Source organism: Hemicordylus capensis, chromosome 4 (genome assembly GCF_027244095.1).
Source record: "Hemicordylus capensis ecotype Gifberg chromosome 4, rHemCap1.1.pri, whole genome shotgun sequence".
NCBI classification, from domain to species: Eukaryota; Metazoa; Chordata; class Lepidosauria; order Squamata; family Cordylidae; genus Hemicordylus; species Hemicordylus capensis.
Window position 1 is genome coordinate 313,314,475 of NC_069660.1, and position 25,635 is coordinate 313,340,109.

The window sequence follows — 25,635 nt, forward strand, 5'->3', positions numbered from 1 at the left end:
CAGGAGCTAGTGACAGGATCTCAACAATATATAGTGTTGCAACATGTCAGAAGCTTGGCAAGTAGTGACATTGGCCAGCAGGTTGTAACACTGCACGAGGCTCAACAGTGTCATATGTTCTGGACATATTCAGAACATACAGGTTCTGAAAATCACCTATATGGGAAATAAAATGCTATTACAGTAAGATACAATTATAAGTACAATCTGCAAACCACTATATGTACGGGAAAAATAAATTGTTATTGTGACACAATTTACTCACAGCAGCAATGGATGGTTTTTTCCCATCTCCAGCTGGTGGATGAGTGACATCTGCTCCCAGGAAAATTACAGGCTGCTGGAATACTGGAGGCCTAAGTAAGACAAAGTACAAGGATACTGAAGAAGTCAGGTCACATCACAATTGTTGCTATAGGCTATTGCAATGAAACAATGATGCTTTTACCTACAGGCTACTACAATTAAACAATGATCCTTAAAAATGGCAGGGAAGGTCACTGAATAGGACAGACAGAAACATATCAGGCTAAGGAATTACTTGTACAATTAATTACCGACTCATTTTAAAAATGTTTGGGGGCAGTGGCTGCCATTGCAAAATTTAATGATCAAGAGAGCAATTCCACCTTTTCTTGTTGGTCATGCATTACAGGACACTTGGCTTAGATATGAGTGTACAAACCCTGCTAACTGAGCAAGACACTTTTCAAATTGGTGATTCTCTTTATATTTAGCAGGAAGAGAGCAACTGATCCTATTCAACTCCAGTATTGCATCCATTCAGTGGCTGTTGCTGGTGTCTACTTCCCCCCACCCCCCATATCTCTCTCTCTCTCTCTCTCTCTCTCTCTCAATCAAGTCTGAGCCCTTTGGGGTCAGGAAACTATCTAACTGTTTTCTATGCAAACTGCTTTCAGAACCTTTTCACTGGAAAACATTATATAAAGGATGGTAAGAACAACTTATACATGAGAGTGTTTATCTAAGCAATGCTTAAGAATGGGCTTCCTATAAACTGCATGGGATGAATAAAATCAAAAGTTTTAACTCTTTTTCTACAGGTTTTAAAGATATACAAGATCTTCACAGAACTCACAGTGTGCAGCAATATGCCAAAAGGCCCAGGTCTACTTCCTGGGACAACCAGCACTTTTAGCCTGGCAGGCACACTTTTTCACCTGATAACTGACAGACAGTCAATCATCCCTGACCTCTCACAGGACTCTAAAAGGCACTCAAAAGCAGCAACATCTCTCAGTGCTTCTGAGTGCCTCTAAAACTCAAGTGTGATGTCGCTGACAAGACCCACCCTTCCCCCAAGTATGGGGAGGCTACCAAGAGCCAGATCTTCTGCACCCCTGCCAAATGGAACATGTGTGAGCAGTACTCTTACCATTTTCACCTGCCACATCTTTCAACAGCATACACTCACTTGTACTTTAATAGCTGCTCCCTGTTTTAAACTTGGCAAAGGGGAAATTTTGCTTATTTTTATGAAGGAGATAAAAGCTTTGTTTTGTAAGCAGAAGACTGACTGTATGCACAAAAGCTGTAAGAAATGTGTTATGAACTGTCTGCTTGGATCCCACAGTGCTACCGAATCATGTACACACTACAGGGGGGGGGGAACACCTTACCTTCCCTGGGGCAATAATATGTTGTTTACTCCTCCCAGTTTGACATTGATCTTTAAACACAGATTGGAAAGTGTCTGTGGTGTTGTCCTTTGCACATTTTTCATCTGCACACACTGCGTGGCCATGCCCAGCACAGTGTCACCAACACGCTTTACCTCCGCTGCCAAGTCAGAAAAGAGAGGCTCAGTTGAATGGTCCTGACACGACTGCAGTTCCTCTCTCTGATAAACCAATGAGCTGAACTCTTGTATACAACCCTACATGCATCACTTTGTAAAGAGATATGTTCAAATAAGAAGTACAGAGTTTGACCTCCCACTTATTAGAACTTCTGCATACAAATGAAAATGTATGCCAATAACTCTTCTTTAAAACTGTCATCTACCTTTTAAAATAACTGATATTCAGCCTCTGACCATATCTCCACAGTTGCAACTGTGTTCTAAAATAGGGTTTACTTATGGTGCTTTCATATGCAACCCTCTGCTGACTGTGTAATCTTGATAAAGGCTCCAGAGCAACTTATGAACAGATTGAAAGCTTTTCTTCCAGCTGTAAGAATATCACTTCAGAATACGAAAATCTGCACAAGTCAAGATTGCATTGCACTAGGACTGACCCACCACAGGTCTAGGTTAGCTGTTTCCACTGTGAACAGTGTGCTTATACATTAAACGAGTTCTGTACACAAACTCCAAGAACAATATGCAGCATAAAGGAGAACAAAAACACAAGCCCCATATTTATCTAGGGGGTTCCATATAACTGTTACCGGAGAAGGACGACTGACAATATATGCATTTTAAAATAATGCATATTTTGGAGCAAACATGCCATATGCAAACTCCATATTTTTACCATAAACTGGAGTTTTTCCTGGAAGAATGACCACCACAAGCTGCAACCCAGCATAGGTGTTCTTCAGATGTCTGAACATGGGCTCTACACTGTCCGCCCCCTGGGCATATTTACAGAAGCAGGGCTGACCCTGGATGGGCATCCCTGCATCTCTCGATATCTTCCTCAGTTGTTCTGTGAAGGACCTAAAACAAAAAACAGAGAGAGCAAGAACATACATTTAGAATACTCAAACCAAGGTTTTACACTCAAACTAACATAGCCTTGTTGGCCTGAATGACTTAGAGCCAACTCAGTTTCTCATTCCAGGGTTCCTCCATTCCAGGACTTAAAGTAAACACCACTCCTACACTTCAGGCCAGAAAGGTATCAAGCAGATTCAGTCTTAACTAGAATGCACAACAATTGTTTAAAACATTTAATTGTATTTAAAATGGATTTTTTAAAACAAGTAAATACTAAATATTCAATTCTCGTGTAAAAAATAACATGGTTAAAATTAAATCTCATCAAAATGGAACATTTGCACAGTGCATAAGAGCGCTGTTGCACAATTCTTGTGATCTGTGCAAAAGCATTTTTGCACAACTGCACAAACACGATGTTGCAAGGTTTATATAACATTGCACAATATGTCAGCCACTGAATTCACTAGTACTACCCTTTAAGTGATGGTGTACAGGAGTTGGCTGTAAATTTCACTGGTCCTAATTTCACACTAGTCAGTGACAAGCGTGTTGTCTAAACATTTCCAGATTATGATATAAAGTGATATAAAGGCATAGTATAAATACCATCAGTGTATATTATACCCACAACATGGAGGTTACAGGTTGAAAACAAGTACATATTGATCTACTTATGGTATTTTTAGAAGTTGTTTTTTTTAATCCTCAATGTTAAATTCTCAACATATCCTTAAGTTTCTTAAGGACCACATAATTCTGTCATTTCAATACTTTAAAAATTGATGGTGAGTTTTGATAGTCACTCGTGCTTAATTGTTTCATAACCTACGAAAAAACATTCACAACTGCTCTGAGAACAAAACATGTATTAAAGTAATATGCTTACTTTAGGTGGACTTCAGTGCACTGGCGCTGTGGAGCAAAGCAAGCAATTGCCCAGACCTTGATTTCAATTCCAGTGTGAAACTGCTTGTTCCTCATATCCCAAACCCCTTGAACGGGCGTAGCAATTGCTTTGTTCTAGAAGTAGTGGGGAAGCAATGAGTGGTTTACTACAGCAAGGGATTTGTGCACAGCAGACCACTTAAACATATCTTAATATCCTAATACCAAACATTCTGGAGAAAACATTTTTTAAAGAGAGACTTCTACATTATGGAATTAAGTCCATTTATCAGGGCTCCCCTTGGTAAATGTGTTGCAAGACTAAAACCACAACTTCAGCACTCAGTGGTCAACATCCAGATTAACACTCCATGTGCCAAATAATGTTTCCAGTGTGCAGTGGGGAGGGGTGATTTTCACCAATTTGCCCTTTCTTCTATAGTCCACTGTGCCTCCTGAAAAATCTGTTGCTGTGGATCCCACCACCCTTAAGAATATCTTTTCAGTAGGCACAGAGGACTACATAGGGAAGGGGGAAAGAATAAGCAAAAATCATCTCTCCCCAGTATATGCTGGAGACGCTACTCCCCAGTGCATGCTGGAAACACTATTTGGCACATGCAGTGTTAGTCTGGATGTCAGGCTCTCATCTGTCCCTAGAAGTCAACACTACACACATCTGCCTGCACAACTGTACACAAGTTGTATGGGTAACTTAAGATGACAGATTCCAGCTTGGAAATTAGGAACGTGCACGAACCGAGGCTTCTGCACCGGTTTGGCACAGCGGGGAGAGGAGCAGTGACTGGGGTTTATTTAAGAAGAGGCGAGCAAGTCCTTATATTCTCTCTGCCGCCACATAGAGCTTTTCCTACAATAGCGCTATCCCCAAGAAGCTGCATGCACACCCGAGGGTATTGTGATATAAGTGGTATTATGTTTTTATTTTAAACTGTGTGATATGTTCTATTCTATTCCTTTGTTGTGCCGGTCATAGACTGTAATAAACTTTGATTGATTGATTGAAGCAGCATGCGCATGGCACCCGTACATGCATGGGCGCCATGTGTGTACTAGCACAGCACAGGGATTCTTGGCACGCACGCCACCCCAGCAAGAAGCTGCATGCGGTGGCGGAAAGCAGGTAAGGACCTCCTCTCCACTTTTTAAAAAATCCCACTCTTTGCAGTGCTGAACAGGTTCAGACCTCATCAAAACTGGTTCAGTGCCAAACCAGTGCACGGACCTCGGTTCAAGCACATCTCTATTGGGAATAGAGAAGACTTTCAGGGCAGATAACAACATCTGTTAAAGATACACTATTTGAAACTGCAGGATCATCTAAATTGTTCAGGTGCTACTGGAGTATATCTATGAGAAAAGCAAGTCCAAGGATTCCTCTTACTAAAACTCAAGAGAAAGGCTTTTCAACACAACAGCATTTTTGATGTACACCACTGGACTACACAATAAAATCAGAAACCGTGGTAAGCTCTTAAATGTGCCTAGGCATTATTAACCACCCTACAGACAACCAAGATGAAAAAGAGAATCACTACAGACGATGCAAAATCTCTGTTTACATACCCTGCCTCCATAGAGGATTGAAGGAGGCTGCAGGACCCGACCAGTCACATCAGTCATTTCATCTTTTACCATTATTCCAAATTCGCGAACGAAAGGGTCAGTATTAAAACTTGCACTTCGCATCTAGAAGCAAAATAAACTAGTGAGGAACACATCCGTTACATGCCGATGTAAGACCTTAAAGTACAGGGCTTTTAATGATCCTCTGGATCAGGTAAACAGTACCTGGATAGAGTGAAAACGTAAGAGTGGGGCTGACAGAGTTTTTAAGAATGGAAGAAATCAGATTTCAGTACTTGGCATAAATACATACTGCTTTTTTCAGCTCTTACTCCCTGTTCTCCAGCCTCTCCTACACCACTGCTTTCCCTTTTATTTCATAAAAACAGGTTGCTTACCTGTAACAGGTGATCTGGTAGTGGTTCCAATATTCATAAGTAGTGGGTTCTGCGCCTGCGCAGACCAGCCTCGGGCAGAGATCGTTAGCTCCTCGCGACGCCTGCAACCGCCGGCGTCCCTTCTCTCAGTTTCTTGATGACCGTCTCTAGCTATAGATGTATAGTATCTTAGGCTACATAGTAGCTTGTGTCAGTTAGAAGCGGGGATGGATGGGCGGGTTTTATGGATGTTGGAACCACTACCAGATCACCTGTTACAGGTAAGCAACCTGTTTATCTGGATAGTGGTTCCAGCATTCATAAGTAGTGGGTGAATTACGACCTGCCCTGATGGTGGTGGGTCTTAGTCAAGCTACTGCAGCACCCGCTTGAGTACCACCCGTCCAAATTCTGCTGCAGCCGCCAGCCTCAAGTCAATGGCATAGTGCATCACAAACTTCTGATGTGACGCCCACGTTGCTGCCATGCAGATGTCATTGAAGCGTATTCCCGCCAAATGTGCCACGGAGGAAGCATATGCCCTCGTCAAGTGGGCCTTAATGGAGGCCGGAGGGGTGATGCCCTGCAGGTCATACATGGTCTTGATTAGTTCCACCAACGAAGAAGATAGCCTTTGGCGTGAGGGTGACTCTCCTTTCTTCTGGCCTGCAAGATAACGAAGAGACGTCTAGTCCTCCGCATTTGGAGAGTGGCCTTCAAATAGTAGAGCAACGCTCTACGCACATCCAGTGAGTGCATCGCTCGCTCCAACGGAGTAGTTGGGTTACGGAAAAAGGTCGCCAGAACAATATCGGCATTCAGGTGAAAATCAGTTATAATCTCTGGTCTAAATTCCAGATCTAGGCGCATCACCACCCGGTCCTGGTAGATCTTAGTGTATGGCTCATCAATGCAGAGTGCGCCCAACTCGCTCACACGTTTAGCCGTTGTTATTGCCACTAAAAATAGAGTCTTCAGAGTCACAAGTCTTAGCGGTGCCTCCCCCATTGGTTCAAAGGGAGGTTCCGTCAAGGCTGAGAGAACTAAAGAGAGACTCCACTTTTCTGCGGGTGGGCGCACTGGTGGGTACAAATTGTTTATTCCTTTCATAAATTCCTTACACCTTGGGTGCATGAAGATGGTTTTTCTATCCCATCCATCATGGTACGCAGATATGGCCGCCATGTGGACTTAATAGAGACATTAGCTAAACCTTCCTGTTTCAGAGAGGCCAGATAGAGTAGTACAGAGTGAAGACTCGCCTTTGTTGGCATATATCCCCTGGAGGCTGCATGAGCAGTAAACCTGCGCCATTTTGCTTGATAGCTGCACCTGGTAGACTGCCTACGGGTATTTAGGAGGATGATCTTTAACAACCGACCCTCCAAGCCGTGAGACTCAGAACTGACAAGTTGGGGTGCTTCACACTGCTGTGGTTCTGTGTGAGTAGGTCTCGCCAGTGAGGCAGCCTTCTGAACCTGCCCTGAGCTAGTCTGTGTAGCTGTGTGAACCATGGCTGCCTTGGCCACCACGGGACTACCACTATTGCTTGAGTCCCATCGTGAAGGAGCTTGGCTAGGGGTGTCGGTGGATAAGCATAGAACAGCTCCTTTTGCCACTGATATTGAAAGGCATCGCCCTTGGAATCCGAGCCTGCCCCCATCCTTGAGCAGTACTGCTCACATTTTTTGTTTCCCGTGGTCGCAAAGAGATCCACCTTGGGGATCCCCCATGTCTGAAACAGCTGTTGTACAATTTGCGAATGCAGTTCCCATTAGTGTTGCATCAGAAGCAAGTCCCCGCTCAGAGAATCTGCTAAGCAATTCAGAGTGCCTTTTATGTGTATGGCAACCGGATAGATTTTCTTTTGGATGCACCAATTCCACAATTGTAGACTGAGGCCACACAGAGATCGAGACACCGCCCCGCCTTGTTTGTTTACATAAGCTACGGCCGTCGTGTTGTACATTTGTAACAGTTTGGTCTGGCCCATAATATGCTCCTGAAAAACCATCATTGCCTTGAAAGCGGCCAGTGGCTCCAGGAAGTTGATGTGTAACTGACTCTCCTTGGGAGTCCACAGACTCTGTGGTACAGTAGGTGGGCACCCCATCTCTGCATTGAGGCATCGGAGGTCACCGTGGTGGTCGGCTGCGGTGGCAGAAAGGGGACTCCATTGAGTAGATTCTCTTCCCTTGTCCACCAGGTTAGAGTAGACAGTACTTTCTCCGGAATTGTAATCAATTTGGACTGTGGGTCAGTAGTGGGGCGGAAGTTCCTCAGGAAGCAGGCCTGCAACCCGTGCATCTTCAGTCTCGCATAGTGGATCGTCGTGTTGCAGGAAGCCATCAGTCCTAGGAGAATTTGGACTTTCCTTGCTCTCTGAACAGGTGCTGCCTGAAACATCTGGACAAGCTGTCTTATTTGCTGGAAGTGATCCTCTGGAAGATACGCCGTTTGCCTCTCCATATCCAACTCCGCACCAATATAACGGAGGCGCTTTGCTGGTATTAGAAACTACTTCTCCCAACTGATCTGGATTCCCAGGTCCCTTAATAGGTTCGTTACCACCTCTATATTCTCCAATAGCTGTACACAAGACTTGGCCGTCAGAAGCCAGTCGTCTAGATATGGATATACCGAGAGACCCTGGGTTCTGAGATGGGCAACAATGACAGCCATGCACTTTGTGAACACCCTTGGAGCAGTAACGAGTCCGAAGGGTAGTACATTGTATTGATAGATCACCAATCCCATTGTGAAACGGAGTTATTTTCAATGGTTCTCCTGTATGCCGATATGGAAATACGCGTCTTTCAGATCGAGCGTTGCAATCCAATGCTCCCCATGGATGAGTGGCAGGATGGCTTGCAGCATTGTCATTCTGAACTTGCTAACATCGATGTATTGGTTCAAGCCACGCAGATCCATTATTGGTCGTATTCCCCCATAGCGTTTGGGGATTTGAAAGTAACGGGAGTAAAATCCCGTCTGGCTCAGGGCCCACTGCACCGGAGATATGGCCTCCTTCAACGATAACTTCCGAACCTCCTCCTTGAGCACTGGTGACTCGGGAGTATATCTTATGCCCAAAAACGGTGGCCGTTCCTTGAATTCTATCGCGTATCCCGTTGTGACTATGCACTGGACCCACTGGTCTGATGTTATAAGGTGCCATGCTTGGGCATGGCTTGTCAGCTTTATGGTATAGCTGGCCAGACACAAGGAGATGTTTTTCCTTGGAATGTTGTTCTGTGTCACACACAAGGAGATGTTGTCCCTTGGGCCGGTCATTTTTGGCGTTGTGTCGCAGGTGTAAAGTGGAGGCGTCCCGGATGCAGTTAGGCTCTGGCACAGATCAAAGCTGCTGTTTCGACTGTGGAGTAGGCTTCGAGCGGTTGGACTGCGAGCCCTTATTTCTCTGGAAGTATAGCTTCCTATTGCCTTGATTGTAATGCTGGTAAGGGCGTTTGAAGTCCCTTCTCTCCGGTTGGCGGTACGATGTTTGACGCCATTGATACTGGTTGTATGGATGGTACCATGATTTTAGACTTCTTCCACTGCTCCATATTATTGTCTGTTTTATCAGAGAAGAGACCCTCTCCATCAAAGGGAAGGCTTTCAATACGATCTTTCATATCCTGCTGCAATCCCGTTCCTCACAACCAGGTATGCCTCCTAAGCACAATGGATGTAGTCAAAGTACGTGACTCTGATTCTGCCAAATGTTTGGTGTTCGCTAACTGTGGCCGTAGTTGTTTTTGTGAATACCAACTCAAATTTCCTCACAAAATCATGCAGATCAAGAGTCGCCCACTGATCAAACAGCGACTCCCACAGGGAGTGTGCGTACTTTGCTTTACACACAATGTAGTTTGCTATTTTGAGGGACAAGCAGGCGGTTGAGTATACGCGTCTGCCTAGCATGTCTAGCTTTCGTCCCTCTCTGTCAGCTGGTGTAGCATGTCTCTTCCCACTCTTTGTAGCAGTAGCGCAGTCTACTACTAAAGAGTTGGGAGCCGGGTGTCACATAAGGTATTCGTTTCCTTCCTCTTGAATACGATATAGCGCTTCTAGGCGCTTTGACGTGGGCGCAGAAGTTTGCAGTACTTCCCATGCAGACTTTGCCGCCCGGGTAATGTGAGGAAGCATGGGGATATAAACAGGTTGTAACCTGGAGGCCGTTTGCATCATATTATAGACCGGGTCTTCCAAGTCTGTTGATTTCTGCTTGAGTTGCAAACCCAGCACCTGTGCCATTTCTGCCACCTGCTGGTGGTAACCCTTCATCTCTTCATTTGGAGAGATGGATGGTACTGGAGCCACATCTGGATCCGGATCCGGTAAGCTAGGTTCTTCAGGCAAATGATCCGAAGAATCTGAGGTGTAGGGATCTTCTAGATCATCCGTATCGGAGGAAACAGGTGAGGTACACACCGCTGAATCGGTCACTGATGTTGATTGATATGGGTGAGCCGTCTGCGTGGCCATTTGACGTAAGATAGGTCTTGGTACTTGCAGTGGATTGGGGACGGAAGATGTTTGCAACGCAATTGTGCGTAGTTGCCTTGAAGGAGCAACCATCTGTACAGCCATTTCAGCTTGGCTCACCTGGGGGCATGACGTCTGTACTGACGTGTCCGTTACGCGTCGCTGCATCTGTTCCTGCTCACGTACCCGTAGCTACTGAGAGAAGAGGGTATACTCCTCTCCGGTCACCATATAGGAATCACCCCATCCGCCATGAGGCAGGAGACCACTGACCGGAGTGCCCTTCAATAAAATGGAAGGTGTCTTGGGAACAGTGTCTAGTAGCAGAATATTGTCCCTAAATCCCACAAGAGTTCCAGTAGAATGAGTACTTTCCTCTGAGTACAACATGCGGGTCAATCGATTAGCCTTGGTGTTCACAGGAGTCACTGGGTCCTCCTCCAAATCAATTGGTTCTTGAAAATCTACTTCTTCTTCTTTGGCGTCGGCATCGAGTTCCGTATCCAGTATGACATGCACTGTCTGTGCCATAGTCGACTCCGAAGCCGGGGCAAAAACTGGCTCAAAGTCATTCCTCGACGTTGAGGCAATAGCAGTCTGCATTGTAGAGTTCAAAGTGGCGGCAGCCCCATCCCTCGGTGTCTTAGCCACCCGAGGGCAACACGTCAATGTCGAAGTTGCAAAAGCCGTCGACGTTGTCTTAGTGGTAGAGGTCAACGTCAATGTCGTGGTCGATGTCGAAGCTGGATTTACTGTTCTAGAAGCGGTAGATGTCGACGTCAATGTCGTGGTCTATGTCGAGGCTGGATTTACTGATCGAGAAGCTCTCGGTGTCGCCATGGATGATATCAACTTTCCCACCTTCGACGTTGACGTCAGCGCCTGACGCGGGGTGGAGTGAGGAGTCGACGGTGATTGACGTGGTGTGGGAGCCGGTGATAACGAGGCTGCTCGATGCCGAGGAGCATGCAAGGATTGCAGTCCTGAGGGGGAAGGGATATGATTCCCTCCTTTAGCACGGTCTTTGTGCTTTCTATGCTTCTTCTTCAGCAGTTGATCTGTGGTAGCATGGCTTTTTCTTTTAGGACTGGAACACGGGCCCACTGGTTTCTTAAAGGGGGCCGGTCCAACCGATGCCGAAGAAGTCGACGTCAAGACGGCCGCCCTCGAGGCGGTACCCTCCCCGGCTGAAATCGTCGCTGCCGGGGCAGACGAACGAGAGCGCTCTTTGGGCAAAAGAGCGTCTTCCATCAGAAAGACCTTTAGCCACGCCGCAGGGGTTTTCGACGTCTGCTTGTTGAAAGACTTGCAGATGGGACATTCAATGGCATCATGTTCCTCACCCAAGCAAAACAAACACTGGGCGTGACCGTCGGTCGAGGGAATCTTACCGTGGCAGTTAGAACACCTTTTAAAGGTGGTCTTTTCCTTTCCTATTTTCCCTTCAGTAGCCATTATTTCCGAAAGAAGTAGTCGTTCGTTCCGAGGTCCAATCGGGGAGACAGTTAACCAGTCCGAAGATCCAAGAGAGTCGTCAAATGAAGTCCAAAATCCGTTGGGAAAATCCGAGAAAACACCAAATCCAAAGGGTAAGGCAAAGAATTGTCAAAGTCCGATTTGCGAGAGGTCAAAATTTTCCAAGAGACACACTAATAAACTGAGGAGCAAAGTTACCGAGGTCTGATCGCTATGGCGGTCAGAAAGAAACTGAGCGAAGGGACGCCTAACCACCGCTAGAGGGTACTGCACGCACATGAAGGCGGCGGTTGTAGGCGTCGCGAGGAGCTAACGATCTCTGCCCGAGGCTGGTCTGCACAGGCGCAGAACCCACTACTTATGAATGCTGGAACCACTATCCAGATCCTCTGTTCTTTCTTTCTTTTAATCAAGTTCTTTGAAGGGTCAAACTTTGGAAGCACAGATAAAATACTACGTGAATTAAAATGTATGAAGGCATATATCACTTATTCCAGAGGCAGAATCAAGGCTTCTTTACATGAAGAACATACAAGTCTGGCTCTACTTCTGCTTTCCAGTGAGATAAATAAGCAGGGCAGGGCAAGCGACTCACTCACCAGTTTGCTAATTTCTTCTTGACGATCAGGTGCTGATCTAGCAGTTGCCCTTATCATAGTGGAAGTTTGATTGTCTGTCAGCTTCTTTATACACCTCTGTCCTGCCACTATGTTGCATACCTAAAGGAACGCAACACACAACTTGAGCTTTGAAAAATACTCAGAACATATAGAGATTCATTCAGTCTATTAAAATCACAGTGTGGACTGCGATCTGCATACTATATATAAAGTAATCCCCATAAGCATAACCCCTTTCCCCCTCTTCCATTTCTCATGACAAATGCGAACAGGCAATATTCCAGCCCATTTCAGGGGATGGGAGGCACGTGTACAATCTTCATATCCCTGTCCAGACCTTCCCCTAGTGAAAGAAGCAAGTTCAGAGCTGATTTGGATACAGGAGGTTCAGAAACACATTATTGTCTTTTCACTGGACTTTCTAAAGCACTTTTGGTATTTATACCTCATTCTATAATGCAGAAAGAAATGGCAAAAAGGAAAGGGAGATGGGGTAAGAGAGATGGGGAGCAACATGCTAAGGCGTTTGGCAACAGTAGCTGAAATAGAAGGGGAAAAACTGTATTTGGCAAAGAAACAGAATGAAAAAATATATTTAGCAAAAAGAAGATTACTTGCCTCTAGAGGAAGGTATGTGTGTTTCTGTTCCTGTCCTACTTGTAAACATGGAAGATGAGGATAGCGTAAAACCAACTTGTGTCTATCTTTAAAATATTGAGCTACAGTGCATTCAACTGTCTGTCCACTCTCCTGCTGAAGTGGGAATCTATGGAAAACCATGAGTGGAAAAGCAATGCAATTTAGTACTTTGGCAAATCTGTTACAATATATTTCAGAACACAACTCACAAACATTTTCTTTAAAAGGTAGTCGTTGAGTTCAGACATAATGCGAAACTATTTTGTCCATGCTAATCATAGTTAGGAATCCAAACCATGGCTTGAACTTCCAGTCGTACAACAGGCAAACTATAATTTAGAGTTGCTTGTCTCAGTTTTGTGATCCATCTACTCAAGACTCAGCTTCATAAAGTTGTAAGTTCACTCCCATTGCCATGCAACAGCATCATGAGGTGGAGCAATTGCTATATTGCTCGCAAGCCACCATTCTGCTGGAGGCCTTCCAAGCGAGAGGAGCTCTGTGCCGGAGCTCCTCTCGCTTTTTATCCAGCGACCGGGTGAGCGACTGGGTGAGTGGGTGGGCGGGCGGGCGGGCAGCTAGCTGGGAGGGAGGGAGGGCTGGCTGGTTTTAGGGGTTATTTCGCCGCCGCCGCCGCGGGGGGGGGGCGGCTGGTTTCCAGCGCCCCTATACTGTTCAATAAGGGCGCTGGCGGGGGCAAGGAGGCGGGAGGGCTAAGCAAGCCCTCCCCGCCCTTAAAGACATACCCCCCACCCGGACCCGGACCAGGCAGGGCCGGACCGGTCCGGCAGTTCGGCCATTCTTTGGAATGGCTGCCGGACCGGTTCGGGCACACCATTAGCCTCAAGTATGTAGAAAACAAGCTACTACTCTTAACTAATGTAAATTGCTGAGAAACATATTAATATTATTAACAATAATAGTGCCTGACATACAGAGCAGGGATGCACTGGTACAGCAGGAGGGCAGCCTAACACAACTTCCCAACTAATGTTTCACCTGTTGCTTATATCTGGTAAGTTCTTTGCTTTTTATAATTCTTAGTTTTTAGCTTTTTAAATAACTTAATTTGACACAAACTGTAATTCTGATTGTGGTCTTATCTTGTTTTTTTTAACTTAATGTGGTTAATTTTATTAGTCTGGTTTTACACTGTAACTATTTTATAAATGTTGTGAGCCGCTCCGAGCAGTAGTGTAGTGGAGGAACAGGGTATAAATATTTTAAATAAATAATAAACTAACTGCACTAGTACAGAAGCAAAGTAGCAATTTTTTATGCCTTTCTCTTCCGCAGGAAGCCCTCTGTGCCAGCCTAAAATATGTGTCCTAGGGCTTTGCAACCCTCAGGGACATCTTTTTGGGTGGCACAGAGGGCTTCCTGGTGAATTGAAGGATGTTAAAAATTGCCACTTCCTCTGCTATACTGGTGCCATTAGTTGGGAAGTTCTATTAGGCTGCTCTCCTACTGCACTCTTGCTCTGTATATCAGCCATAATAGTAACTGTTGGCATAGTCAAAAAGAGTGTTACGTTTGGTGACTTGCTGGTCGTCTAGTAACGTTGCATACTCGGTATTTTCTCTTCATTTGCCCGCAATGAGTGATCTCCACCTTCAGACCTAGTAATTTTAAAAAGTGAGTAGTCCATAATCTTTCCATTAACTCAGATTCTACTACGATGACAACGACGACAACGACAACTACAACAAATATTTATATACCGCTCTTCAACAAAATTCTCAAAGCAGTTTACATAGAAAAATAAATAATCCATCAAGAAGATGGTTTCCTGTCCCTTTAAGGGCTCACAATCTAAAAAGAAATATAAGGTAAACACCAGCAACAGCCACTGGAGGGATGCTGTGCTGGGGTTGGATTTGGAAATTCAGTAATTGCCAGTCTTGTATGTTATCAGTAATGAGTAGTGCATGCGCTTTTCAATCCAACTGTGTGTTTATTTTATAAGACAAAACTGAAAATATATACACTGTATTAAAGAAAAACAAAAAACCAAGTTGCTCACCTGTAACTGATGAACTGGTAGTGGTCCGTTGTATTCATAGTGAATGGGTTCTGCGCCTGCGCAGGAACCTCGCACATAGATTGACTAGCTCCTCATTATGCCCCCTCTGCCCCACACGTGCTCCGTGATTCTGTTATTTTCGGCAGTTGGGGCGTCCTCTTATTCAGTTTCTTGCAGACTACCATCTGTTGACAATCTTTTTGTGTCTTCGTAAGGTAAGTTTATTTGCTTTAAGCTACTGTTGTGGGGAGGTTAGGGTGGGTCTTATGAATACGACGGATCACTACCAGATCATCAGTTACAGGTGAGCAACCTGTTTATCTGGATTGGGATCCATTGCATTCATAATGAATGGGAGATTAGCCAGCTTCCCAACCAGTGGTGGGCACAGTAGCCCCTGAAGCTATGGCAGCACCCTCTTTAGCACACTCTTCCCAAAGCCTGCTTCCTTTGCCAATCACAGGTCAATGGCGTAATGCTTTATGAACGGCTGCTGAGATGTCCATGTAGGAGCTTTACACAAATCAACCATTGATATTCCTGACAGATGGGCTGCTGAAGACACATAAGCCCTTGTGGAATGAGCCCAAATGGTACATGGGGGAATCTTTTCCTTGTTGCTTATATGCTCACACAATCAGTTGTACTAACTATTTGGCAAATCTTTGTCTCAATATTGGTTGCCCTTTGGCCTTTCCTTTGTCTGCTATGAATAATCTGTTTGTTTTTCTCATGTCTTTTGTGGCTTCCAGATAATACAGCAATGTGCACCATACATCCAAGGAATGAAGAGCTACTTCGAAAGGCATCTTTGGGTTTTGAAAGAAGGTAGGTAGCGTTATTTCTTCATTTACATGGTATTTCATCAGCACCTTTGGTCAGACTTGAGAATCCATGTGCATTACTACTTTATGTAGATGGCCTGTCTGCTCTCAGCACAGTCAGTTCACTCACATGCCTTGCAGTAGTAACTGCAATTAAGAATACTGTTTTCAAAGTTTTCAATTGCAATGATACATCTTTCAATGGTTCAAATGGGTTAGTGACAACAATAGTGTTAGTGACGACAATACTACTCTGTTAGTGACGACAATACCACTGATAAACTCCATTGTTCCAATGATGTTTTTTAACTGGTTTCCAGTTTAAGTATGCCCACCTCCATGCGTATCATCGAATTGGAAATGCAGTTGGGTCCACCAATTAGGGGTGTGCACGGAACCGCGGAGCTGCGGTCCGGCACTGGGTGGGGGGTTCCAAAAGAGGGGGGGGGCTTTACTCACCCCTTCAAGAATTCTGAAGTATATATTCGAGTAAGCGGGCGGCATACCTCCCTGCCGCCCGCTTCACTCCCCCTCCTCCGGCGGCGCGCGTTTCTCCTCGTGTTTCTGGCTTCAATTGCAATCGGGCGGCAGGGTAGCTCCCAGTCCCTGCCGCCCGGCTCTTCAATACCCCCGTGTCTCGGCTGGCGGCCGCCCCCTGCTTAGACCCAGGACCCCTGCCGCCCCTTCCCTTCCAATACACAGGCGGTCGGCAGGAGAGCTCTCCTGCCGACCCCGTCCCCTTCCCCGGCTCGGCTGTAAATGGCTTCTAGGAAGCCTTTTGCACGCCTGCGCAAAAGGCTTCCTAGAAGCCATTTGCAGCCGAGCCGGGGAAGCGAGCGGACGGCAGGGAGTTCTCCTGCCGCCCGCTCGCTGAAGTTAACGTTAACTTCAGCGAGCGGGCGGCGGGAGAACTCCCTGCCGTCCGCTCGCTTCCCCGGCTCGGCTGCAATGGCTTCTAGGAAGCCTTTTGCGCAAGCGCGCAAAAGGCTTCCTAGAAGCCATTTGCAGCCTAGCCGGGGAAGGGGACGGGGTCGAAAGGAGAGCTCTCCTGCCGACCGCCTGTGTATTGGAAGGGAAGGGGCGGCAGGGGTCCTGGGTCTAAGCAGGGGGCGGCCGCCAGCCGAGACACGGGGGTATTGAAGAGCCGGGCGGCAGGGACTGGGAGCTACCCTGCCGCCCGATTGCAATTGAAGCCAGAAACACGAGGAGAAACGCGCGCCGCCGGAGGAGGGGGAGTGAAGCGGGCGGCAGGGAGGTATGCCGCCCGCTTACTCGAATATATACTTCAGAATTCTTGAAGGGGTGAGTAAAGCCCCCCCTATTCTTTTTGGAACCCCCCACCCGAACCAAAACCACCCAGTGTCCGGACCGGTCTGGAGGCCTTTAGAATGGCCTCCGAACCGGTCCGTGCACATGCATACCACCAATTATAGTTCTTTAAAAACTGGTTTGAATTTTTTCCAAATCTTTAAAGTTGGTATATGGTCCCAATTGTGTCCCGTAAAGGAGTTGGGGAATCACTTTAGCCAAGTTTAATGGCAGCAGGAATGTAGTTCCCTCCCCAAGACCAAAAGAATTTCAGAATGGCTATAATACTACGTTTGGCTGTATCTACTACCGATCTAATATGGGCCATTTTGTAGCCATTGAATTGAAACACTATCCCAAGGTATTTGATTTGCTTTACTTGTTCTACTTTATGATATTCAATTGACCAGTTAAAAGACTGATGTTTAATACTAAAACGGAGAATTTTTGTCTCAGTTTATTACTAATTGTTCTTCTTGCAGTAGCTTGCCAGAACACCCCAAACTCTTTTTAAACCTATTCTAGTTTGTGATAGAATCACAGCGTCATCAGCATACATGAGTAGTTGTCTGCTAGTTTAAGTGCATGTATTTCCGAACCTTTTCAACTGCTGGATTAGGCCATTCACATAGGCCTCATCATATAATGCCTCTCAAAGCCAGAGCACTTGATTCTTTAGAATTTGCATGGAGAATGAGCAACAAATTTTACACGTTGACAGGTTATGTTGCTCCCCTAAGCACAACAAACATGCGACGTGATTGTCCATCAACAGTAACTTTGCTCGGCATTTGACGCAGTGTTTGAATGTTGTTTTTGCATTTGTTTTTGACGCCATATCAAATTTGTGTCATGCCGCTCCAGCAAGCCCACAGAATGCAACTGAATTTTCCTTTCACCTTGTTTTAGTCCGAGAAGCTTTAGAAATTTTGTTTGCCAGTTCTAAGATCAAAATCCAGTAAGTTAGTGGCGCATCACCCGGCAAACCTGTAGCACACCCTCTAATTTCCCTTTCACCAAGTTTTTGTCCAGTAAGCAAAAAGAATTGTCGTTAAAGCAGTCCAAAGTCAATAACCAACAGAAACCAATAATAATTTTTGCTTTGATCGTTAAGAACCTATTTGCACTGAGGAGCTAGAGAACAAGGTGTTGACACTTAGGTGGTCAAACAGAAACTAAGAAAGAGGACGCCCCAACTGCCAAAAATGACGAGAGCATGGAGCACGTGCAGGGCAGAGGGGGCGTCACAAGGAGCTAGTCAATCTGTGAGGTTCCTGCACAGGCGCAGAACCCGTTCATTATGAATGCAACAGATCACGATCCAGATCACTGCAGTTCTCCTTTCTGTACCCTGTGTAGCCACAATTCCAAATGTCACTAGGAAATTTAAAATTAAGTGGTTTTGGTGGAAGTACTGTATAAAGAAACTTAAGGAATGCTGACATAAGATACTAATAATAGTATCATTAGGCAGGCCCTGAATAGAAACACAAAGTTGTGGGAAACGATGCCCTACAGGTGTCTGCTAGTTCAACAGATCCCTTCTACTACTATAATAAGGAAGAAAAATATGTATAAAATACTTCTATAAGAACTTTGTGTTCTCTGCTTCAGTTACAGAATTATTTATTTATCAAATATGTATACCACCCCAAACCTTTGTCTCTGGGTGGTTTACAACAACATAAAACAGTTAACACAGAAGATAAATTATATCTTCTGTCTATAATTTACCAAATACAGATAAAACATGAAAAAGCCACAAGACTGAATCCCTGGAGAATCACTTGCAATTTCCAAAGTTTGTTTCACACAAACAAATCTTGTTTCAGTTTATTTCAGCTTCCTTACCTTTAATTTCTTTGGTAAACTTAACCCTTTGGGAATCTGTCAGAGGTTTCTGTTGTTCTTCAATACTTTTGAAATCCAAAACTTCACATACAAACTCAATTACTGGCTGCGCCTTATAAAATGCTGTTGCAGATACTAAAAAAAAAGGTAAAAGGGAGGGGCAGATAATGAATCTCACTGAAAGCCATTTTAACCATCTGAGGATACTGTTCAGAAATTTGACTGAAGAATGTTCTTTGGAATAATTTCAATAAAAATGAGGAGAAGAAACACAAAGCATACCATCAATGTTGAGCATCATTTTCCACAGTGAAGGCCTAACTGACTGATGGAATCCAAACCAAACTTCTCTGCCCCCACCCAAGGGATTAGAACACCCTTCTGATGCTGTAAAAAAGGATCGGCCCACAGGAGTATACCTATAACAGAAACCAGACCAGACAGATTAGTTAGTTAGACCCAGAGATGCCCCTTATCCACCTATAACACCACCTACTAGACACAGTGGCTGACATGTTGTGCAGTGAAACACAGGTGGTTCTGAACCATCTGTGCCGCTGTGAGCACCTAAGAAAACGGTCTTGCACAGGAGCTCTCCTCCATGACACTATGTGCATTATTTCCAATATAAGTGCCATCGCAGCAGTTATTTGTGTCTGAGCACTCCTGTGCAATATGACTGGCATATTTTTAAAGGTACTCACAGCAGTGTGGTCAGTTCAGAACCACTGGTGTTTCACTGTGCGACAAATAGAGTTTAATAGCTACTAGCCAACCCCGCACAGAGCATCTGTGCGCTCTTTGGGGCCAGCGGTTACCTCTCCCCCCTACTTCTGCCCCAGTCTCTGCTTCCGGGCCCAGCCACCTCTCCTCCCCACTGTCACTTCTGCCCCCCCCCCCCCCACTTTCTTTCCCCCCCTCCTGGGCCTTGCCTCCACGGCCAGGCCGGACCCACCACCTCTGGCCTCCATGGCCAGGCCGCCACCCCAGCATCCAATCCTCCTGGGTGTGCCTCAGCCAATCAGGCGCATCCGCCACCCATCCAATCAGATAGGCTCTGGGACACACATTCCAAGGCACACCCAGGAGAATTAATGTAATAGAAGAAGATATTAGCTATAGCTATTGATATGCAGTTTTAGCTTGACTAGACTTTAGCACAGGACTAATTAGCAGCTATAAGATGGTAGGCCATGTTTTGCTGTTTCTTCCCAGAAATGGTTTGCTTTAAGGTGCTGACAAGTGGTGAAAAGCTAATTAGGCAATGGAACATTTCAACATGAAGGCAAAAGACAGTAAACAAGTGACAGCAGACATCCAATACATTGACATGGTACACGCATTCTTGGGGGCCTGGTCATGTAATGTGCATAAACAGGTGAAGATCAAATCAGAAGCAGTAAACAACTAAGATCCTTAAAGTTATACAAAATAATTTTAGTCAATCGTATGGGGTCCTTCACAGATTTTCGCTGAGTTGGTCCCTCATACCGGTTGAGTACTCTGTCTTGTGGCTTCCTGCTTAGAATTGTGGTTAAATGCTGAATAAAGACTTATTCTTAAGTAAGTACCTGTCTATGTCTGAGATCATTTTGGACATCCATGGCTGAAATTAGAACCTAACTTCTGATTGTGATGCTTTTCTTTGAGCCTAGGCAAAGCTCAATGTGAACCATCCATTTTAAACAAACCTTTTCATTTTTCAAGCCAATACTGATCAATATCTGGCCCAGCCCATAGGAAGGATCTCAACAGAATCCCTGTCCCCACCTTTGAGAAACAAACTAATTTTAACAAGTTGGTCATGAGTAAGCTCCGTTGAAATAAGTGAGACAAGTGAGTTACTACTAACTTAAATCCCATTAATTTCAATGGGACTTGGTCATGACGAGCTTAGTCAAGATCCCATTCTACATATTTTTCTTCTATACTGGTATTTTTAAAGTGGTGAATCTTTTATATTTATCAGAGGAAGAGCAACTGGCCCTATCCAACCCCAGCACAGCAGCCCTCCGGTGGTTGTTGTGGGCTCTGCCTTAGATTGCGAGCCCTCTTGGAACAGGGGACCTTCTTATTTATTTTATTTCTATGTTTAAAAAAAAGTTATATAAATATTTGTTGTAGTAGTTAATGATAATAATGATGACAGAATCTACACCAGGTGTCACCATGTGACCATGTCACTGTGCATAAGATCTCAGAAACTGAACTGTCTTCTCTGTACATGTGCACAAATCTAAATAGCAGACATTGTAGTGTAGATGCAAGGCCTATACAGGAGATGTCCCTTACCTCATGGAAGGCAGATGCCTCATTACTACATCCAGTGCCTGAATTGTTTCAAAAGGAACACTTGGAAGACGACCAGAAAGAGCATCATGTAAAGCCTGCAGACTCACACACGACATCCACTTTATTGCCACCTTAAATATTCTGTCCTTCCCTTCTCCCGGCAATGTGACCTCCAATTCCACCTGCAGTATTAGGAAACCACAACAAGATGATTCTTTCCATATAAAGATACATGTAAGCAGCAGAGTCAAAGGAAACTAGATTCTTCTGCATTGTAAACTACCACTAATTAAAATTGAAGGAAAAAAGCAATACAAATGAAAGAAGACTACAGAATATTCAAGCAGAATTACTTTGGATAACTGACTTTTCTCCAAGTTAGGTCCTGCCTTTAGAGCAACTTAATGGTTTGATATGAGATTTATTAAGACTGGGTTACACTAACTGCAGATAATAAAAACACAGTGATGTATGTTTCTTATCACCAAATCTATTACTTCAGAAGCATACTTCAGTTTTGCATGAATCTCCCCAGGAATCTTAGAAATCAGCTCACCCCCTACTTCCAGAACTAGTTGCAGCTATACTTTTCTTTTAGTTTTAAATTATGTGAAACAGTTAAAACACTTCCTTGAAAGATCTGTCATAAATAGCAAGGGTATGTGTGTTAAAATTTGATCATCAAGTGCTTTCATGCTCTTGGAAAAAAAGAGACTGATTTCTCTCTAATATTCAGGTTGATTCCAAGTACAAAAAAAACCCATCAACTGATCGGGAGAGAGGGTAGCAAGTAGACTACAACTTGGAATGTAAATAACTGTAAACCATTCTAACATTCTGTAGAAGATTAAGTGCCATAGAAAAGAATTCCAAACATATAGTTTTTTCAGTGCAATTCTACAGCAAATATGCAGGACATTCAGTATCAAAACGCAGCCACACTGAAAGGTTCAGAACAGGCATGAAGTGGTTGCAAAGCTCTCGGTCACACCCCTACTCCCCAAATGACAAAGGACTTAAACACTTAGGGATGGATCCAGATTAACACAAGAGATCCTCACTCTTCCTCATAAGAACAGCCCTGCAGGATCAGGTCAAAGGCCCATCTAGTCCAGCACCCTGCTTTTCATAGTGGCCAGCTAGGTACATCAGGAAGCCCACAAGTGGGGGGAAAGAGGGCAACCACCACCTTCTGTTCCTCCACTCCTCCCATCAGTCCCTTCCACCTCTCTAAAAGGTTTAGGAGTCCCTTGGAAACCAATGCAGGCCATGGTGCAGGGAGCTACAGGAGGTGTGGGGGGCGAGGGGGGGAGAGAAGAGAAATATTTGCAATAAGCATCTTCCACAAATGGAAACTGCTTACAGACAATGGTTGTGGGCAGTCTCCAGAAAATCCCTTTAGCCCTTTAACCCCTGCAGTACCCTGCATAAGACCCTGAGGATCCCCTGACCTGCAAGAGTAGATTGTCAGGGGCTGCAGTGGGAAAGAAAGGGCAATGAAGATCTCTTAACACTTGCACCATAACATAAACATAAATCTGGATCGAACCCTTCCTAGATGCCATACACAGAATAACCAAGATTTAGACTTCTGCAAACCCATTTCTATAAAATACAAAAATGTTATGCTTCCAGAATTTCCTCCACAGAAAACATTTTACAAGAAATTGCTGGAATTCAGGGTATCTACAGATCATCCATCCCAACATCTAAACAAAGCATAACTAAAATCAGATTACTGTACCTAGACCAGGGTTGCAGAGCAATTAGGAAGCCATTCTTCCTGTACTCATTTGCCCATACACTCTTTGTATGCTGTGATTTTGTTGGGAAACCTTCACTGAAGTATTTCCAATTGTTCAAAGCATATTATCCCAGTCTTGGTACAGAGGATTCACTGTTACACCTACTAAAAACAAGGAGAATGTCTGTCCTACAGATTTTAAACCTGTTATCTAGTCACAGAAACCTTGGAACATGGAAATAATGCAGCTCTGGCCAAATGTGAAATCTTATTTTTATGCATACGGAAGTACTGATATCCAAGTTGGCATAATATTTATTCTCTTTTGATACTTACTTTATCTCTCCCTATTGGAAGAGGCATAGCTGTATAAAGGTTTTTTCTTCCATCAAATACTGGCTTGCGATCCCCAAATATTTGCCCTTTAAAGTGCTGGACCATGTGTTCAACTATTTCTCTGAAAACACAAAATTATGTTTTAAAATATCTTCCATTGTTCACCACAAAGCATTAAGAATATTGTCCATTAAAGTCTATTAATACCAGCTATAACAAAAAGCAAATCATCCAGAAAATTCCTCTTCCGCTCCTTCAATCACAATATCTATCTCTCCCTGGTGTGTTCAAAGCATTCCCTCAGTAATCATGAAATTATTATCCCTATATTGCAGATGAGGGGTGGAATGGGGCAGGCTAAGGGAGAGTGGCATGTCTAAGACCACCTAGTAAGTACACAGCAGAATTAATCCAGCTTTCCTGGCACACAACTCAGCCCAGTTTAAACATCATATTGAGCTTGTCCTTCTAGCATTCCCCTCTTGCAGACAAGAGGGGATTCCTTACACGTTGCCACAAGTCTAGCCCACTTCAACTCCCATACCAGTCCCTTTACAAACTCTGTTAAGATCATAGCATGGATCAACTATTGTGACAGGTGGGAACTGTGTTGCTCATTATCTATAGTGTCAGAAGCACTGTCCAAGAGATGCTTGTGACACTCAAACATCCACATTCCAGAGGGAACTCAGAGCAAGACTATACAAATGTTATAAAATACTGTAAGCTGCTCTGAGCCTGTCAGAAAGAGCAGGATATAAAGCTAGCAAATAAATATTGGTCACTGTTCGTCAGAGCTGGCAACTCACATGTTGATAGAGGCAGATGTCAGAGAGAGGGGAGGAGGACAGAAGCAAGGGTAATGGGAAGAATTACAACAAATGCAGTTACACATACTTAAACTTAGTTTAAATAGGGGGTGAGGACTAAGGGGTCCGAATGCTTGTGTTAGATCTTTGGATTTCAAATTTTTCTAGAACCACAAGATTGCTGAAACACAAATCTGGAACCTAGCCCTTTACTGCTTTGCAAAATTTCAAACTACTTAAAAGAAAACTTGGCTGAAACCAAATTCATTTATTGCTCTTTTTCCAGAGACATTATTCAACCACAGCATGCTGATAAAAGTATTCCAATGTATGCAACCCAAGCCCAACTCAAACAGATAAATTTTCAGTTTTGATTAATAAATAATATCCCAAACAATCCCAACTCAGTAAGTGATAGCTAATTCAAGATATTCTTCCAAGAAATTATACTATAATGCTATTTGTAACCCCATGCCTACAAGGAGTGTGGCCCAGGGTTCCTTTTCCATGGACTTTCAGCCCTGTTTGTTTGAAGCCTCACCGTCTTTTGTGACACACTGGCATTCTATAACATTGTGACGTTGTACCAAAAGTACACAGATTTTGCTTCCAGAAATGGGCAGCACTCTGCAAACTGTCAGTGGACATTCACAGTTTGCCCTAGCCTGCTACTGCTACTACTACAATATTTATATACCCTGGTGGCGCAGTGGTAAAACTGCCGCCCTGTAACCAGAAGGTTACAAGTTCGATCCTGACCAGGGGCTCAAGGTTGACTCAGCCTTCCATCCTTCCGAGGTCGGTAAAATGAGTACCTAGAATGTTGGGGGCAATATGCTAAATCATTGTAAACCGCTTAGAGAGCTCCGGCTATAAAGCGGTATATAAATGTAAGTGCTATTGCTATACCGCTTGTCAACCAAAGTTCTCGAAGCGGTTTACATAGAAAAATAAATAATACATCAAGAAGATGGTCCCCTGTCCCCAAAGGGCTCACAATCTAGAAAGAAACATAAGGCAGTTACCAGCAACAGCCACTGGAGGGATGCTGTGCTAGGATTGGATAGGGCCAGTTGCTCTCCCCCTGCTAAATATAAAGAGAATCACCATTTTGAAAGATGCCTCTTTGCTTAGTTAGCAGGGGTTAGGGTACCTCAGAGGAATAAGGTGAGTCCTGATCTACACCAATATTAGGGAAATTCACATAAAATGCAGAGCAGCACACAATTACTTATGCATAAGTTTGGTCAGTACAGCTTGTAAAAAGTCCCTGTAGATGCACCAAGTATCCTATACTTGTCTTCATGGGCAAGTTTTCCATTAAGAGGAAATCTGATGAAGTAGTGTAATCTCTTACCTGCTGTTATATATAGTTTCTCCAAAGTCCTTTTATACCACAGACAAATGAGTTTACTTCCCCCTGCCAACAGGTGAAGACAGGAAAACAAGCAGTTGGTAACATCACCTCTCCATTTAAGAGGCTTGATAACAAAGTACAGTACCAACCAGTAAACAGGTTCAGCACTGGTTGAAGCAGACGGACCACAGTGAACTCCGAGAAAGAGACTGCAGTATCATCTGATTGAAGTCTGCAAGTTGTATTTAAAACACAGTCCCACTTATCACAGGATGGGGGAAAGGAGATTTTTGGGATGGTATAAGAAGATTTGGAGAAACCAATTTTGTA

General features: G+C 44.3%; 1 protein-coding gene across 4 annotated transcripts in view; it reads right to left on the reverse strand.

Moving 5' to 3' along the window:
• AGO2 (argonaute RISC catalytic component 2) overlaps positions 1–25,635 on the reverse strand; it is a 91,105-nt gene that overhangs the window by 26,407 nt on the left and 39,063 nt on the right. For 2 of the 4 annotated variants that reach the window (XM_053244074.1, XM_053244071.1), the window contains exons 3-14: positions 23,140–23,260; positions 21,060–21,244; positions 19,050–19,186; positions 18,768–18,902; positions 14,293–14,380; positions 12,741–12,888; positions 12,102–12,221; positions 5,159–5,281; positions 3,573–3,706; positions 2,499–2,683; positions 1,641–1,800; positions 266–356 (exon numbers count right to left, since the gene is read on the reverse strand). In XM_053244074.1, the coding sequence (XP_053100049.1) occupies positions 266–356; positions 1,641–1,800; positions 2,499–2,683; positions 3,573–3,706; positions 5,159–5,281; positions 12,102–12,221; positions 12,741–12,888; positions 14,293–14,380; positions 18,768–18,902; positions 19,050–19,186; positions 21,060–21,244; positions 23,140–23,260 (1,627 nt within the window). Of the gene's footprint in view, positions 1–265; positions 357–1,640; positions 1,801–2,498; positions 2,684–3,572; positions 3,707–5,158; positions 5,282–12,101; positions 12,222–12,740; positions 12,889–14,292; positions 14,381–18,767; positions 18,903–19,049; positions 19,187–21,059; positions 21,245–23,139; positions 23,261–25,305; positions 25,369–25,635 lie in introns of all 4 variants that reach the window. The other 2 variants (XM_053244075.1, XM_053244073.1) reach the window with 2 other exon arrangements.